The following is a 15,413-nucleotide window of genomic DNA, read 5'->3' as shown; positions in this document are numbered from 1 at the left end:
CAAGGTCATACAGGCAGGGATTATCAGAAGACAGATCGACCCCAGTAGCCTGGAGCGGAAGCTTAAACTCTCATTCACGTGTTTTAGGAAGGGGACGGGACACAGGCAAAATGCAAGCTCTCTCAGCAAATTTATTTTAGTGTAAACTCTCCAGTGCCTCCCTCTGCTACACCACCCTTAGCTCTTAGTTGGTGAAACGCAGCGCCTTCCTTTCTTTGCTCTTGTCACTCTCCTCTCTTTTTTGACCAAAAGCCTCCAGTGGGTAGAAGATGTCAGGGAGCTTCTCCGTCAGTTTACCGCGCACCTCCCGGCATCCCGTCTTTCTTAGCGCAATAGCTAACATTCGTTGAAAATCCTTCAACAGACGCGTGGGTTATGTCATTGTACGAGTATTCACTGAGCGCTCAGTGGGAACGTTAATCAGCAATGAAAATATTAACTTACTTTCTAAGATACTTTTTTTTTTTAACTTAAAAGCCTAAAAAAGAAAGATCTCAGTTCACTTCTGAATAGAAACCTTCACCCTCAAGCTCTCACCCCTGCGCCTCATTGAACGGCATTGGCCACAAGGGGGCAGTGGCGGCCACGGAGTCGAACCTGGGGGCGTGCGCGGCGGCTCGGCCATCGCTTGCTCTCGCCTAGCGCGCGGCTCTCGGCCGTGGATTAGCGCAGCTGGGGACGTGGGAGGCCGCGGGCCCCGCCCCCGACCGGCGGCGGCGGCGGCGGCGGCGGCGGCGGCCCAGCGCGGCAGTCTGCGCTGCTAGCGGAGCGGCGCGGAGGGCGCGACCAGCGGGTGGGGGCCCAGGAGTGTGTGCCGCCTTCGGAGCTCCTCTCAGCGCGCCAGGGCGCGGGCACGACCGCGGGCCCCTCGGGCGGGCGCCAGGCTCAGGGCGCCGGGAGTCGGGGGGCAGCCCGCCGGGGTGCCGGGACCATGGCGCTGCGCGCCCGGGCGCTCTACGACTTCAGGTCGGAGAACCCGGGCGAGATCTCGCTGCGGGAGCACGAGGTGCTGAGCCTGTGCAGCGAACAGGACATCGAGGGCTGGCTCGAGGGGATCAACAGCCGCGGAGATCGCGGCCTCTTCCCGGCCTCTTACGTGCAGGTGATCCGCGCCCCCGAGCCCGGCCCGGCGAGCGACGGCGCCCCGGGCGCCCCGGCCCGCTACGCCAACGTGCCACCCGGCGGCTTCGAGCCCCTGCCCGCCGTGCCGCCCACCTCCTTCAAGCCGCCGCCCGACGCCTTCCAGCCGCTGCTGCAACCGCAGCAGGCGCCGCCGGTGAGCACCTTCCAGCCGCAGGGCTTCTCGTACGGCGGGAGCGCCCTGCAGCCGTCGCCGCAACAGCTCTACGGCGGCGGCGGCGGCTACCAGGCCAGCCAGGGCAGCGACGATGACTGGGACGATGAGTGGGACGACAGCTCCACCGTGGCTGACGAGCCGGGCGCACTGGGGAGCGGCGCTTACCCGGACCTCGACGGCTCGTCGTCTGGGGGCGTCGGCGCTGCTGGCCGCTACAGCCTGTCCACGCGCTCCGACTTGTCGCTGGGCTCCCGCGGCGGCTCTGCGCCCCCGCAGCACCACCCGTCGGGGGCCAAGAGCTCGGCCACCGTGAGCCGCAACCTCAACCGCTTCTCCACCTTCGTCAAGTCGGGCGGGGAGGCCTTCGTGCTGGGTGAGGCGTCGGGCTTCGTGAAGGATGGGGACAAGCTGTGCGTGGTGCTGGGACCCTATGGCCCCGAGTGGCAGGAGAACCCCTACCCCTTCCAGTGCACCATCGACGACCCCACCAAGCAGACCAAGTTCAAGGGCATGAAGAGCTACATCTCGTACAAGCTGGTGCCCACGCACACGCAGGTGCCGGTGCACCGGCGCTACAAGCACTTCGACTGGCTGTACGCGCGCCTGGCCGAGAAGTTCCCGGTCATCTCGGTGCCCCACCTGCCCGAGAAGCAGGCCACCGGCCGCTTCGAGGAGGACTTCATCTCCAAGCGCAGAAAAGGCCTGATTTGGTGGATGAACCACATGGCCAGCCACCCGGTGCTGGCTCAGTGCGACGTCTTCCAGCACTTCCTGACCTGCCCCAGCAGCACCGACGAGAAGGCCTGGAAGCAGGGCAAGAGGAAGGCCGAGAAGGATGAGATGGTGGGTGCCAACTTCTTCCTGACCCTGAGCACGCCCCCCGCCGCCGCCCTCGACCTGCAGGAGGTGGAGAGCAAGATCGAAGGCTTCAAGTGCTTCACCAAGAAGATGGACGACAGCGCGCTGCAGCTCAACCACACAGCCAACGAGTTCGCGCGCAAGCAGGTGACCGGCTTCAAGAAGGAGTACCAGAGGGTGGGGCAGTCCTTCCGCGGCCTCAGCCAGGCCTTTGAGCTGGACCAGCAGGCCTTCTCGGCCGGCCTGAACCAGGCCATCGCCTTCACCGGAGATGCCTACGACGCCATCGGCGAGCTGTTCGCCGAGCAGCCCAGGCAAGACCTGGACCCGGTCATGGACCTGTTGGCGTTGTATCAGGGCCACCTGGCCAACTTCCCCGACATCATCCACGTCCAGAAAGGTAAAGCCTGGCCTTAAGAGAGGACGGTGTGGGATGTGTTGTTCAGGCTGAGAGGGTCACTTTGACAGAAGTCCCATTGTCTGTTTCAGATTAATATCCCCCAGGTCGGGATCCCAGCAGGGATGTGGGCAGCCAGGCGGTGCCCCAGGGGTAGGGCGGATGGTGGGCTGGTGGCTTCCTCCTTAAAGTATTTCCAGACAGGCTTTTCCAGACAGGCTGCGGGTACACTCTTCAGAGGAGGTTGGGAGGGCACTTTTGACGACAGTGCTGTCATTTTGGAGTGTGAATAGTTGGGTAATGAGCTTCTGGGATCGGTCATCTTGTGTCTAGGGTAGAATCAGAAGGGGACCCAAGCCAGGTTAGGCATCCATTTGAACACTGGCAGTGTCATTTAGCCGTGGGTTTCGGGAAGTGTGGAAATCAGGGGCAAGAGTGGATATCTGCAGATAAAGGTAAGTCCTGCTTTCGCCCCTCTTCTCGTCTCGGCCCCTGCATTGGTAGAGAAAGTAGGGTCAGTTCTCTGTAGGTACCACTTAAATGGGGAGGTGTAGGAATTTCCTGCACAGGCTTCTTGCTTGCAAGCTTTGTAAAATAAGGTAAAAGACTCAGCCAAATTTCAGGAAGTTTTAAGAAAATTACTCTCTTTAAGCTTGGTCATTTTGAATTTGGTGTCTACTAACTGAAATTAAGAATATTATTTAGGAAAATGGTGTAGGGAAGCCATGTAGAATGTATAGGATCTGAGTATTGTGTTTGAGAGCAGTGTTTCTGGTATCTCAGCGAGTTAGCTGCCCAACCGTCAGAGCGTGTTTTATTTAGTCGTCGTTAGTGTCCCTAAAGACTGAAGTTTGCAGATTGTTTTCTTAGAAAATAAATTAGAGCAGAATTAGAACAGTAATTCCTGCCTTAAGGTTACTCGCCGGCTTGCATTCTGATAGCATGCCTGGAGAGAGGGGGAATGGGGAGGGGTTGGAATGGGGAGGCAGCCTTGCTGAGAAGGTCTTCAGTTCGCTGTGGGGGAGGGGAGGAGGACGTCACCTAACCACCTTCCTGAGGGGGTGGAAACCTCCTTGGGCCAATGAGTCTGGCCCTGGGTAATGAGTCGCTTGCTGCCCTTTGAGGTGGGACAGCCGGTTTACAAACAGCCCAGATCTTTAACCTGTTCTTCCTGGTATTAAACTAAAGTTTGCCTCTCTTGATTGTCTTTCTGTTCCCTGGAAACACACAAAGTAAGTTTCTTCCTCGTCATGTCAGCCCATCAGACCTTTTGGGACAGCAGCTTCCTTCCCCTCTGCTGCACTCCTGCCTCTTCCGAGTAGGTGACAGGCTTCTAACTCCCCAGAGAGGGGTCCGGCAAATATGCTGATGCTGGGGTAGTCCCTGCTAAAATGCACTGCCCCAAACATCTGCAATACTTTCAGTGTAACTATCTGCAATAGTTTCAGTGGAGAACAGTAACTTTTTTGACAATTTACGTCTTGTAAGTGAATATAAGGTTGAATTAGCTGTTTGGGCAGACATATCACTATTGACCTGCATTGAACCTGCATCTTTGTTCCCTGTGACCCCCCTTTTTTGCATAAATTGCTATGAATTCTTGATATTTTAGTCGGTGCTGGTGCAACTGACTCTTTGAGCCTTTAATGCAGGATCTGACATTTAAATCCACTGTTACATCATTCTGGATCCAGCGCTGGGTGCCTTTTTAAATGTTTCTGTGAGTTTATGCATATTGTTGGTAAACAGTTGAAAGGGTGGAGCCAGGTACAGATCGTGCGGTCACACAGGTGGCTGGCTACCACAGGGCAGCGTCAGTTCATTCGGTGGTTTTACTGTCTTCAGACCACACACTTGGCCTTCTTGAGTGACTCTGCTGTCGAAGTGATTAGAAAATACTTGATGTTTGCTATAAAGTCTATTTTGAGTTTATATGTAGTCTGTCAAGCCATATACATAGTTTATTATTTTTTTTTAACACTAGAACTAAAATTATCTCTTGCTGGGATTTGAGAAACTTCCTTCGTTAAAAGCAGTACCATTTTTACCTTGTTTAAAACAGTTCAAGGGCCCTAAACATAATCTTCAGGAACTTCAGAAAGAACATCAGTTGATATTCAACATATCAACTTTTTGTTTGTTTCTGCTGTAGCCTTGGTGTGTGATGTACAGGGAGCCTGTGTCCCTGGAAACATGTCTTTAGAATGTTACTGCCATTTAAAGCTATAGCGTGCAGTGCATAAAGCTAAAAGCATTTGTTTACAGCCAGCATTTATCAGGGATGCTAGTGTTGGCCGTTTTAGGAATACAGATGAGCTTTAAGCCCGGCTGAAGCTTTTTGAACATGTTCTGGATGTTCACATGATTGTACAGAGCAGAAGAAACAGCCCCCTCCCACCCCTACTACACAGTTGCTGTTGGAATGAATCTTTCTTCATCTGAGCACTTGGGAATTTTGTTTACAAGTTATTTTTTCCTTCAGGATCTCAAAACATAATCATATTGTAGGCCTTACTGTGACACTTGAGAGGAGAGTAAAAAAAAAAAAAGTGAAAATCTTTAAGCAGTTTATGCGATCTTTTGTTGTAAGTATTTGGTCCAAAGTTTATATTAAGTCTTTGTTGTTTTCAGTAAGAGAAAAGTGGTTTTATCCCTTTTACATTTTACATGTTCTAATCATATATTACCCTGGAGAAAATCATGGCAACCCACTCCAGTATTCCTGCCTGGAGAATCCCATGGACAGAGGAGACTGACAGGCTACAGTCCACAGGATTGCACAGTCAGACATGACTGAAGCGACTTAGCACGCACGCAATCATATATTAGGAGACCCACATTCTTGGGGGAGAGGACGGGACCATTAGGCTCCTCTGGAGCCGTTTTCTTATCCAGGAGACTGCTGCCATCAGTTAGCTTTCCCAGAGTTTTGGACCTGAGTTCTTCCATGCTGAGTCTGTAAGCCACACGTAACTCTTCAAGTTAGTTACAGTTCAGTAAAATTTTAAAAATTCGGTTCCTTAGTCATACGAGTTATACTTCAAGTGCTTTATAGCCAGCGGCTACCATGCTGGACAACAGAGGTGAGGTCTGTTTCCATACTTGCTCTAGGTTCTCATTGGACCATATTGAGCTGGACTGTTGACCAGAGTTTAACTGTCAATCCTGTCATGGGTTTCTCTGGCAAATCGATGATCTCTTCACATACTTCCAGATGGTTTTCTTTTCTCTCGATCATCACCTGGCATCCCCTCTCTGTATGAACTTAAGGGATAAAAAGTAGGCGGGGAAACAGGTCCTGCTAGATCCTTCTCTACAGAACATCCTGGGTACCCAACCATCGAGTAATACTTGTGCAGCGGGAGGAAGTCCACCGGCTTTGCATCCTGCCTTCATGCCCCGTTCAGAAGACCCAACTGGGTTCCAGATGGACATTTGAGGCTCATAAGGAACTGTCTCCAGAAAGAGGGTGGAGAACGTAAATGCCCTACAGTGTGGTCAGCTGGGGTTTACTGACCGTACTTAGTACTAAAACCACCACTTACACTTAATAATGGTTTTAGTATAAGTGCTTTCTGCAAAAATGAAGAGAGCCTTGTGTTTCCTTCAGCAAAAAGGGAATGTTAGAATTCTGATTATTATTTTTTTTTAATCTACTGATGAAGTCTTAGATAAACAGACCTATTTTGGTTCATGGAGTTCAGTGTAGGAAGAAGGCAGTTTTCTATAGTCTGAGGGACAGAAGATGAAATTCAGAACCTGTTTGAATTTAATTCATATTTTGCTTTGTTGTCACAGGAGCCCCTTAAATGCTTTGTTCATGGATGGTTCATTGATTGCTGACTAACCAGCCTACACAGGTCTATCAGTGAGCTTTGTAACCCTGTGGTCTTGATTTTCTCTTCTTGAAATGGCAGCCGCTTATCCCCTTCCTCTTCATCGTCCCTGCCTGCTGTATGCTTTTATAATGCCAGTGTTAGTGAGTTTGGTGTGGTGTGTAGAATATATTTCACTATCAGTTTCTTAGCGTATTCAATTCTGTTTCCAAAGATACGATTAATCTCTGGTATTTAATGAAGCTTAATCTGGAAGGCAGCGAGTGATGGTGGTTTAAAAGCTTTGGGCTTATCTCTTGGGGAATACTGTGAAAGGGAAGGACTGTAATGTTAGATGATGAGAAATGTTGGTTTCATCTTTGTTGATGAATCTGGACTAGATAGCCAGAGGCAGTGACTTAAAGGGAACTTGTATTCCAGAGAAAAGGTATAAAATCATGTAAAAGTGATTGGTTGGTAAAGTATAGTCTGAGTATGTGAAGCGGGGATGCAGAACCAGACAAATAAACAGGCAGTCCTGTTTTCTGTGCTTGTAAATTAAACACACAGGGTCTACTTCACTGCCCTCTGTAAACGTTCCAGACGGAGCTTTCTTTTGAACAGAAAACAACCCCAGGACCTCAGGAATGGTACACCGGTAGTGAGCCTGGCAGTCTTGTGGGTAGAATTTCACCATTGTGCTTCCTGTCAGCACAGGGAGGGTTGGTCTTCTGTCCCTCAGACATTAGTTAAAGATAGCCAGAGTCCCGACAGGGCACTCGAGGTGAGGCTGGGCCACTGTGAGCCCTTCCCTCTCTGCTCCCCATTCTCCTGTGTCTAAACATAGCCCTGAGAAGGTGGTGCCAGAAGTACAGAGAAGAGGTCTATTAAGCGGGCTGTTTACAAGCTCATCCTTACTTTGAAACCTCTGGATAGCAACCGAGATCATTCACCTTTTTTGCTTTAGTCTCATCTTTAACTGTACCATTCTTCTCTCCCATCCACTCCCAGCTATTTTTTAAGGAGACTTCAGTTCCAGCCTTGAGATTTGGCCCAATCTGTATTGTCTTAGTGGAGACAAGGTTGCCTTTGGGGTTTTTGTTCAGTTCAGTTCAGTTCAGTCGCTTAGTCGTGTCCGACTCTTTGCAACCCCGTGAATCACAGCACGCCAGGCCTCCCTGTCCATCACCAACTCCTGGAGTTTACTCAAACTCATGTCCATCGAGATGGTGATGCCATCCAGCCATCTCATCCTCTGTCGACCCCTTCTCCTCCTGCCCTCAATCCCTCCCAGCATCAGAGTCTTTTCCAATGAGTCAACTCTTCGCATGAGGTGGCCAAAGTATTGGAGTTTCAGTTTCAGCATCAGTTCTTCCAATGAACACCCAGGACTGATCTCCTTTAGGATGGACTGGTTGGATCTCCTTGCAGTCCAAGGGACTCTCAAGAGCCTTCTCCAACACCACACTTTAAAAGCATCGATTTTTCAGCGCTCAGCTTTCCTTACAGTCCAACTCTCACATCCATACATGACCACTGGGAAAACCATAGCCTTGACCAGACAGACCTTTGTTGGCAAAGTAATGTCTCTGCTTTTTAATATGCTGTCTAGGTTGGTCATAACTTTCCTTCCAAGGAGTAAGTGTCTTTTAATTTCATGGCTGCAGTCACCATCTGCAGTGATTTTGGAGCCCAAAAAAATAAAGTCTGACATTTCTTCCACTGTCTTGTTATAGATGACTGAATCCCTGGGTTAAAATAAAGCATCAGTGTGACTGGCCACCGAATGTCTTGGTCACAGTCTAGGTGGGGACACTGCTCACATCACCTTGTCATTGGTCTTTTCCGACTTCGTTTTTGAGTTGTGAAGCCCTCCGCAGAATTGTATCAGGAAGTCTGGTCTGTTAGGTCGGTCACTGTAGAGCCCAGAGGTGGCAGGGACCCGAACTGCCACTCACGGTCTTCTGAGGAATCTTGGACTCAGCTAGACTGTCCTCTTGAAGTGTCATATGTACAGGCTCCTATCTGGTCATCTTTGAATTTTCAAAGACCGTGTGGAACTCAAACAACCCTTACCAACATGACACTTTTCTTAAACAGATTCCTTCTTTTCAGGCTAACTAAAAATCTGCTGTCTTCTCAAAGTGTTTTACAACTAAAGTTTCATATCAAATTAGATTTAATTTGCTATCTACTTATGATGATCACACACACACACACACACACAAATAGCACAGAAATGCTTTCTGTTTTGAGAGACTGTGCCCAGAAGACCTGAACTGTTTTTCGTCCCATGTTTATAGAGCACAGACTTGATTTGTATCTGCAGGAGGAATGGACAGGACTCTGATCCTCATGGAGGTTTTTGTTGTTGTTATTTTGTTTTTTGGCTGTGCCGGGCAGCAGGCAGGAGCTTAGTTCTCTGACCAGAGATCGAACCTGTACGCCCTGCAGTGGAGGTGCAGAGGAAGTCCCATCATGGAGTGTTTTGACTGGTGGCAGGGAAGCTGTGTGCCAGGGTGCTGAGAATCCCCGGGGCTTCACAGAGCAGATGGGGCTGGTCTGGGTCTGATGGGGGGCTGAATCGGCTCTGGGGCCCCACAGCAGAGTCTGGTCACCATGGGCCAGCCTGACATCTGGGTGACCAGATGTGAGGGGATCCTGGGGAAGCTGTTTTAACCTCTGTGAGCCCCATTTTCTCGCTGACAAGAGAGGGAACACTTCCTCATAAGGTCATCATGAGGACCAAATGTTACGGTTCTTAGTAATTGCTCACTAAGCAATTGATTTTGCAAAGTATAAAGGTACTTTTAAGATGGGAGATACTCTCCCTTAAAAGACAGTTCCAACGATCTTATCATCCCTTCAGGCGGCCTTTTACCACCAGAATTGCAGACAAAGTATAAAATCCCATGGAATCATCAGTATAGTAGTAGAGTGCTGTATTTTAATGCAGCTGTTGTTTTGCACACCAGGAAAAATGGTGACAGGAATAATCATCAGTGTTATTGGAGTCAGCAGTTTGCTGTTGTTCACACTAAGGAGTTTATGTAAATTGTCTCTTGTCAGCCTCTCTCTTCCTCCAAATTACTTGTGTCCTTGTACACACATGTGTTGGCATTTCTGAGCTTCAGTTCCATCACCTGAAACTATGCAGTTCATGGTTTCCTAGATATCATTTTGTTGGTTAACTCTTTTAATAGCATCGTTCCTGCATTGAAAATAAAATATTCCCCCCCCAAAAAAACCATGAAAATAAAATATTCTAAAGCATATAATGAACATTTTGACCTTGTTTCAGGCTAGTTTCAAGAGCATTCTATTTGTTTATGTGACTCTGTAATCTAGGAGCATGAAAATCCTTTATCGGTTGGCATGAAAGAAGAGTCACGCACATTTAATTCAGATCAGCAAACATGCATCCAGGGCTTCTCCCTGCCAGGTGCTGCGAATGTGAAAGTGATGACTCCCTGGCTTCCTGCCTGTGATGAGAGCTCCCAGGTGTTCCGACGCCAAGGCGTGCTGGGCCGCTGGAGCAGCTTCCCTCTGACCCAGATGAGGGTTTAATTAATAGGGCCACCAAAGAGAGAAGGTGTGATCGGCTGTTTTCCCTCCTACAAGCTGTACTTCACCTTGAGTTCTAAATACTGTCTCCTCTTCAGACGTAAAGCCAGTCTTGTATTGTTGATCTTGCATTTGTAGCTCAGTTAAACTTCAGTGTGGATGAATTTTCTTCCTCATGTCATTTCTTCTCCCTTTCCTTGGAACTTTGTGTCTCTCACTGTGGTGTGACTTTTTTCTTCTGATAAAGAAGTTTTATGTGTTATTTAGCAGGTAGGGAGACAGTGGTTAGGGAGGGGAGCTTAACATCATTCAGTTTATTCATGGGATCCTCTGAAAGGTAAACCTGATTTTATTCAACAAATATTTCAGTGCCCATCATAGATCAGTCACTAGTAAAGATGCTACGGTTGCACCAGGAGTCAAAGCAAAGATCACCACCCTTGTAGAGTTTACATTCTAGCAGGGTGGAGACACAAGGGAAAACACACACTGAGTAATTATAATGTGTGTCCAAGTACGGTATGTGTTCAGTTCAGTCACTCAGTCGTGTCCGACTCTTTTGTGACCCCATGGACTGCAGCATGCCAGGCTTCTGTCTCCTTCACCATCACCCAAAGCTTGCTCAAATTCATGTCTATTGAGTCGGTGATGCCATCCAACCATCTTGTCCTCTGTCATCCCCTTTTCCTCCTGCCTTCAATCTTTCTCAGCATCAAGGTCTTTTCCAGTGAGTCCCTCTTTGCATCAGGTGGCCAAAGTACTAGAACTTCGGCTTCCGCATCAGTCCTGCCAGTGAATATTCACGGTTGATTTTTTTTAGGATTCACTGGTTTGATCTCCTTGTAGTCCAAGGGACTCTTGGGGAACCTCACCGGCACCCACACCAGCCTCTCTGGGTCACCCCTCATGACCCAGGCTGGTCCCCACCTCCAGAGTACAGTGGGAAAAACACCTCGGTCAGAAAGAATCTGACAACCGGGACCCAAGTGTGCCCACCACCCGCCCCAACGCCACAGTCTGGGCCTGTCCCCACCTCCAGAGCAGGTCACTGGGGGGCTTTGGGGCCCAGGGGAAGTGATTGCTCCTGAGGGCCAGACCGCCAAGCCACAGGTGCTCTGGGTGCAGAAGACCTTCTCCCTGCCCATCAGGTGTCCCGGCCCAGGTAAGGCTGGGTCAGTTGGTCTCTGCGGCCAGAGGGGCACAGGGAGATGCTGGTCGACCTGATCAGGCAACCCCAGAGCTTGGATCTGGAGCGCAGTGACAGTCACCCACCTCATGATATGTGTTAGGGGGAAAATAAAAGTGGAACAGAACAAGTGGACTTGGGGAGGCCGGAGGCGGAATGAGGTACATAATGAAAAGCATGATGATCGAGGCCTCATCGAGAGATGAGATTTAAGGAGGTGAGGGGGTTAACCCAACAGGTATGGGGGAAGAGCTCTTCAGGCAGGAGATCCAGCTGGAGTAAAGGTGCTAGTGTGGGTGTGTGCTGGGCCTGCTGAAGAACTGCAGGGAGACCAGGTGATGGGTGCTAAGAGGGTCTGAGTAGGAGGTGAGGTCCCAGAAAGTTCCACTTACAGGGCTTCATGGGTCATTGTCAGCATTTGGAGTAAAAGCCCGAGTTTGACGGGAGCCATTACAGGTTTTGAGGGAAGGAGTGATGTACCAGTAGACCTTTTAACAGACTGACTCCAGTTACTCTGTTGAGAAGAGAATGGGCAGGGAGGAGGCAGGGTGGAGGTCAAAGGTAGGAGCTGCTGCTGCTACTAAGTCGCTTCAGTCGTGGGAGCTAGGAGCCAGTAAATCTGATAATGTGGCTGAGAGATGATGAGACAGTGAGGTCCCACTCTAGATTTATTTTAAAGATAGAATCAGCAGGTTTTCTTAAAGGATCGGATGTGACACCTGAGAGGAAGAGGAGACAGAGTGACTCTGGTTTGGGCTTCACCAACGCTAAGAATGGAGTCTCCATCAGCTGAGATGAGGAAGGCTGTGAGTGACACAGAGGTGGGGATGGGCTATTAGGACTTCAGTTTAAATCCTCGAGGATGGACAGGCTCCTACATTCCGTTCCACATCTCCCCCACCCAGCGCGTTCACAGTCAAGCCCCAGGTCAAGTTCCTGTCCTTGGAGTATCCCAGCCCTTTTCTAAGTTGTCTTTGCTGATAGAATGCTGACTGGTGTGCCAGAGACTGTATGTTGCTTGATTAGTGTGCAGGGATCGTCTTTTTATGTTCCTCAAGTATAAAGTTCCACTGTTTCATACATGCATAGTAAGTACTTAATGAATGCTTGTGGAGTTAGTGAAGTAGTCTCTCCAAAGTACTTCTTGGTTAATTTTGAAATAGATTTCTTCTGTCATTTATCGAATGTTTTTGTTTTTCTATTTATATGATGATGGATAACAGGATTTAAAAGCGTACAGGAAATAAAGATAGGATCTGGATGTGTTTTATGGGTGAAGTCATGAACATGTGAGCAGTTTAAGTCTTAAGTATCTACGAAATGACTTTCCAAAATTCATTGGAGTGGGGAGGAGGAGAGGAAATTTGAAAATGCTTCATTTTATGTGCCAGAAAAATTACGTATCTCATGATTAAACTTTATATTGATTCTTGGTGTTTAAACTTGTGTATCGTATGTTTCTCTCCTCTTTGGTAAGCTTTCATGAGACTACTCTTTCCCTGGGGTCCCTTTTGCTTAATTCAAAACATGTGAATTAGAGCGTGTGTGTTCATGGTGTTGAGTGACTTGGATACACAAAGCGCTGGGTGTGGGTGTTGAGCAGGAGGTGCCTGCCCTCAGGGAAGATGCAGTTCCATGAGGGAGGGAGGATGTGTGTGCAGAAAACTGAAATCAGAGGTGGGTCTAATTTAGTGCCTGTATAATAATAGTGCATGAGAGTCCAGGGTTGTGTTAGAGGTTTGGGTGGTAACATTGGTTTTCCCTTTGAAAGATAGTTGTATTTTGCCTTTTGGAGGAACATCCATGGACAGTGTGTGGTTGATCCTGGGTATGCTTTAGGATAGGTTTGATAAGCATTTAAGAGCTGATACACTCCATGCCCAGAGCTTAGGTCACTGAGGGAGGCTGACAGGTGAGTTAGCTGTCACTGTACAGTGTGACCCATTCAGTCATGGTAGCACGTGCCATGGTGTGAAGTAGGACAGAGGAGGCGTGGTTAACTATGCAGTGCTCAAGGGTGGCTTCTCCCTGTCTCAGTGGAAGAAGAGTTTTGAAAAGCAGTTGGGAGTTTGTCTGGTGGTCAGCTCAGGGAAGGACATTCTGGGCAGAGGGAACCATAAGTACAAAAATCAGGGACTAAACCCTGGCCGCCTCTCACATCAGCCTTGGCATGGTTGCAGCTGTACAGAGGGCCCCTTCTGGATGCACTGAATCTGAAAGGTGGGAACTTGTAGCCTAAACACTGGTGTTCTTAAGAAAGGTCCTCATGAGATTTTGATGCTGGAGGTGATGGAGGGAGCCTCATGGAAGATCAACAGGGGTATTGATGTGCTCGGGCCTGCAGGCCTGGTGACAGGTGTGAAGGGTGGCTCGGGGTGGGGCAAGGTGGGAAGTTCTTGCAATAATTAAGGCAAGACATGGTGAAATACTAAACTGAGAAAATGTCTGTGGGGGTGGGGAAGAGGAGACAGAAGGAGGTGTTGGCCAACAGGAGTGGGGCAAGGGACAGGGAGGAGAATAAAAATGCCCTGCATGCTGAGCCTGTGGAGCTGCCAGCAAAGATGCTGGAAGATGCAGTGGGGTCTGCAGCTGACTGGCAAACCCACCCAGGTGGCTGTTCATTTATAGCACTTGAGCTTAAGGATGCTTTTTATATTTATTTTTTAATGGTTAGATAAGGCTCAATTTTGCCTCAACTTGCAAAGCATCAAATATTTACTGTCTGACCCTTAAAGAAAATGTTTGCTGACCCTTGGAGGTCAAGCAGGTTAGGGAGTTGGTGTATGGGTGGCTGTTGCTACCATTTTTGAATGCCTACGGTGTGAGCAGCAGTAACATCCAAGGTGCAGTCACATCCATTGCATCTGACTCTATCCAGGGGTGGGTGTGACAGCAAAGAGGTCGTGAGCCTGGACCTCAACCATCTGGGGCTGAATTCCCACCAGCAGCTTCACTCAGCCTCGGTTTCTTTGTGTGACACCTGGAATAACCATTTTTCTATGGCAAATATGTCTCTAAGCGTTAATGATTAGCTGTTGTACTAGTTTGCCAGGACTGCTGTAAGAGATTACCACCAACAAGGTGGCTTAAGAAAAGTACAAGTTTATTCTCTCCTAGTTCTGGAGTCTAGAAATCTGACATGAAGACATTGGCAGCGCCACTCTCCAGAGGCTGGAGGGGAGGATCCTTCCAGCTTCTGGTGGTTGCCAGCAACCCTTGCTGTTCTTGGCATGTAGATTCATGGCTCCAGTCTCTGCCTCCATCTTTACCTGGCCTTCTCCCTCTGTGCTCATCTCCTCTTCTTTTAAGGCTACTACCACATTGGATTGAGGACCCATTCTTCCAGTACGACCTTGTGCTTGCATGCTCACTTAGTCGTGTCCGACTCTTTGCAACCCCATGAACTGTAGCCCGCCAAACTCCTGTATCCATGGGATTTCCCAGGCAAGATCACTGGGGTGGGTTGCCATTTCTTCCCCCAGGGATCTTTGATCAAACCTGCATTTCTTGCATTGGCAGGCAGATTCTTTACCACTGAGCTACCTGGGAAGCCCAATCCAGTATGACCTCACCCAAACTAATTATGTGGGCAAAGACTCTGTTTCCAAATAGGTCACAGTTACAGTTTCCAGGTGGATGTGAATTTTTGTGAGGAGATACTGTTCAACCCAGGATAGCTGTTTAACTCCCCAGCTGGGTGCCAGATGAGGCTCAAGGAAGTTGAGTGATTTCCAGAATCACACAGCTAATAAGGAGACCTAGGATTTGAGTTCACTTTTAGCCTTGACCTGAGATCAATACTCTTTATGCTACAATAAGTAGGATGCCTGCTAGAAAATTGTTTTATCCTATAGGCAGTCAGTAGCAACTAACGGTTTGAAACTGTAGAGTGACTTCTGAATTGAGATAAAAGTAGCAAATATAAATTGAGGGTTTTTGTGTGCCAGGCATGGTGCTTTGCACTGGATTATATCTATTTAAACCTCATGGAAGATTTTGAGGTAAATTCTCTCATTATCCCCACTTTGCAGGCAGGAAGGTAGTGAGCCACAGAACCTAACTCTGAGCTCTTGGCGTGCGTCCCCCAAGTGCAACCTGTTTCCCAGGAAGCTGCTCCTGTTGGCTGAGTACAGACCTGCAGAGGCTTGTTAGTAGACCAGGCTCGAGGCGGGCTTTGAAAGAGCAGGTGACCTGAAGACACCTGTCAGGGAGAGTGGTAGGACTGGTGAGGAGGGGCCCTCTTAAATCTAGAGTTATTGTTTCGTTGCTAAGTCATGTCCAACTCTTTTGTGACCC

The 15,413-nt window shown here is 48.9% G+C and overlaps 1 protein-coding gene across 4 annotated transcripts in view; it reads left to right on the top strand.

Annotated features, from left to right (window-relative positions):
* Positions 1-777: 777 nt before the first annotated feature.
* SNX18 (sorting nexin 18) overlaps positions 778-15,413 on the top strand; it is a 49,636-nt gene continuing 35,000 nt past the window's right edge. The window contains exon 1 of one of the 4 annotated variants that reach the window (XM_061129801.1): positions 778-2,555. In XM_061129801.1, coding sequence (XP_060985784.1) covers positions 932-2,555 — 1,624 coding nt within the window. In that variant the 5' untranslated portion in view covers positions 778-931. The remainder of the gene's footprint in view (positions 2,556-15,413) is intronic. The other 3 variants (XM_061129798.1, XM_061129799.1, XM_061129800.1) reach the window with 3 other exon arrangements.

This window comes from Dama dama, chromosome 25 (assembly GCF_033118175.1).
Source record: "Dama dama isolate Ldn47 chromosome 25, ASM3311817v1, whole genome shotgun sequence".
NCBI classification, from domain to species: domain Eukaryota; kingdom Metazoa; phylum Chordata; class Mammalia; order Artiodactyla; family Cervidae; genus Dama; species Dama dama.
This window is presented reverse-complemented; position numbering and strand designations above follow the sequence as displayed.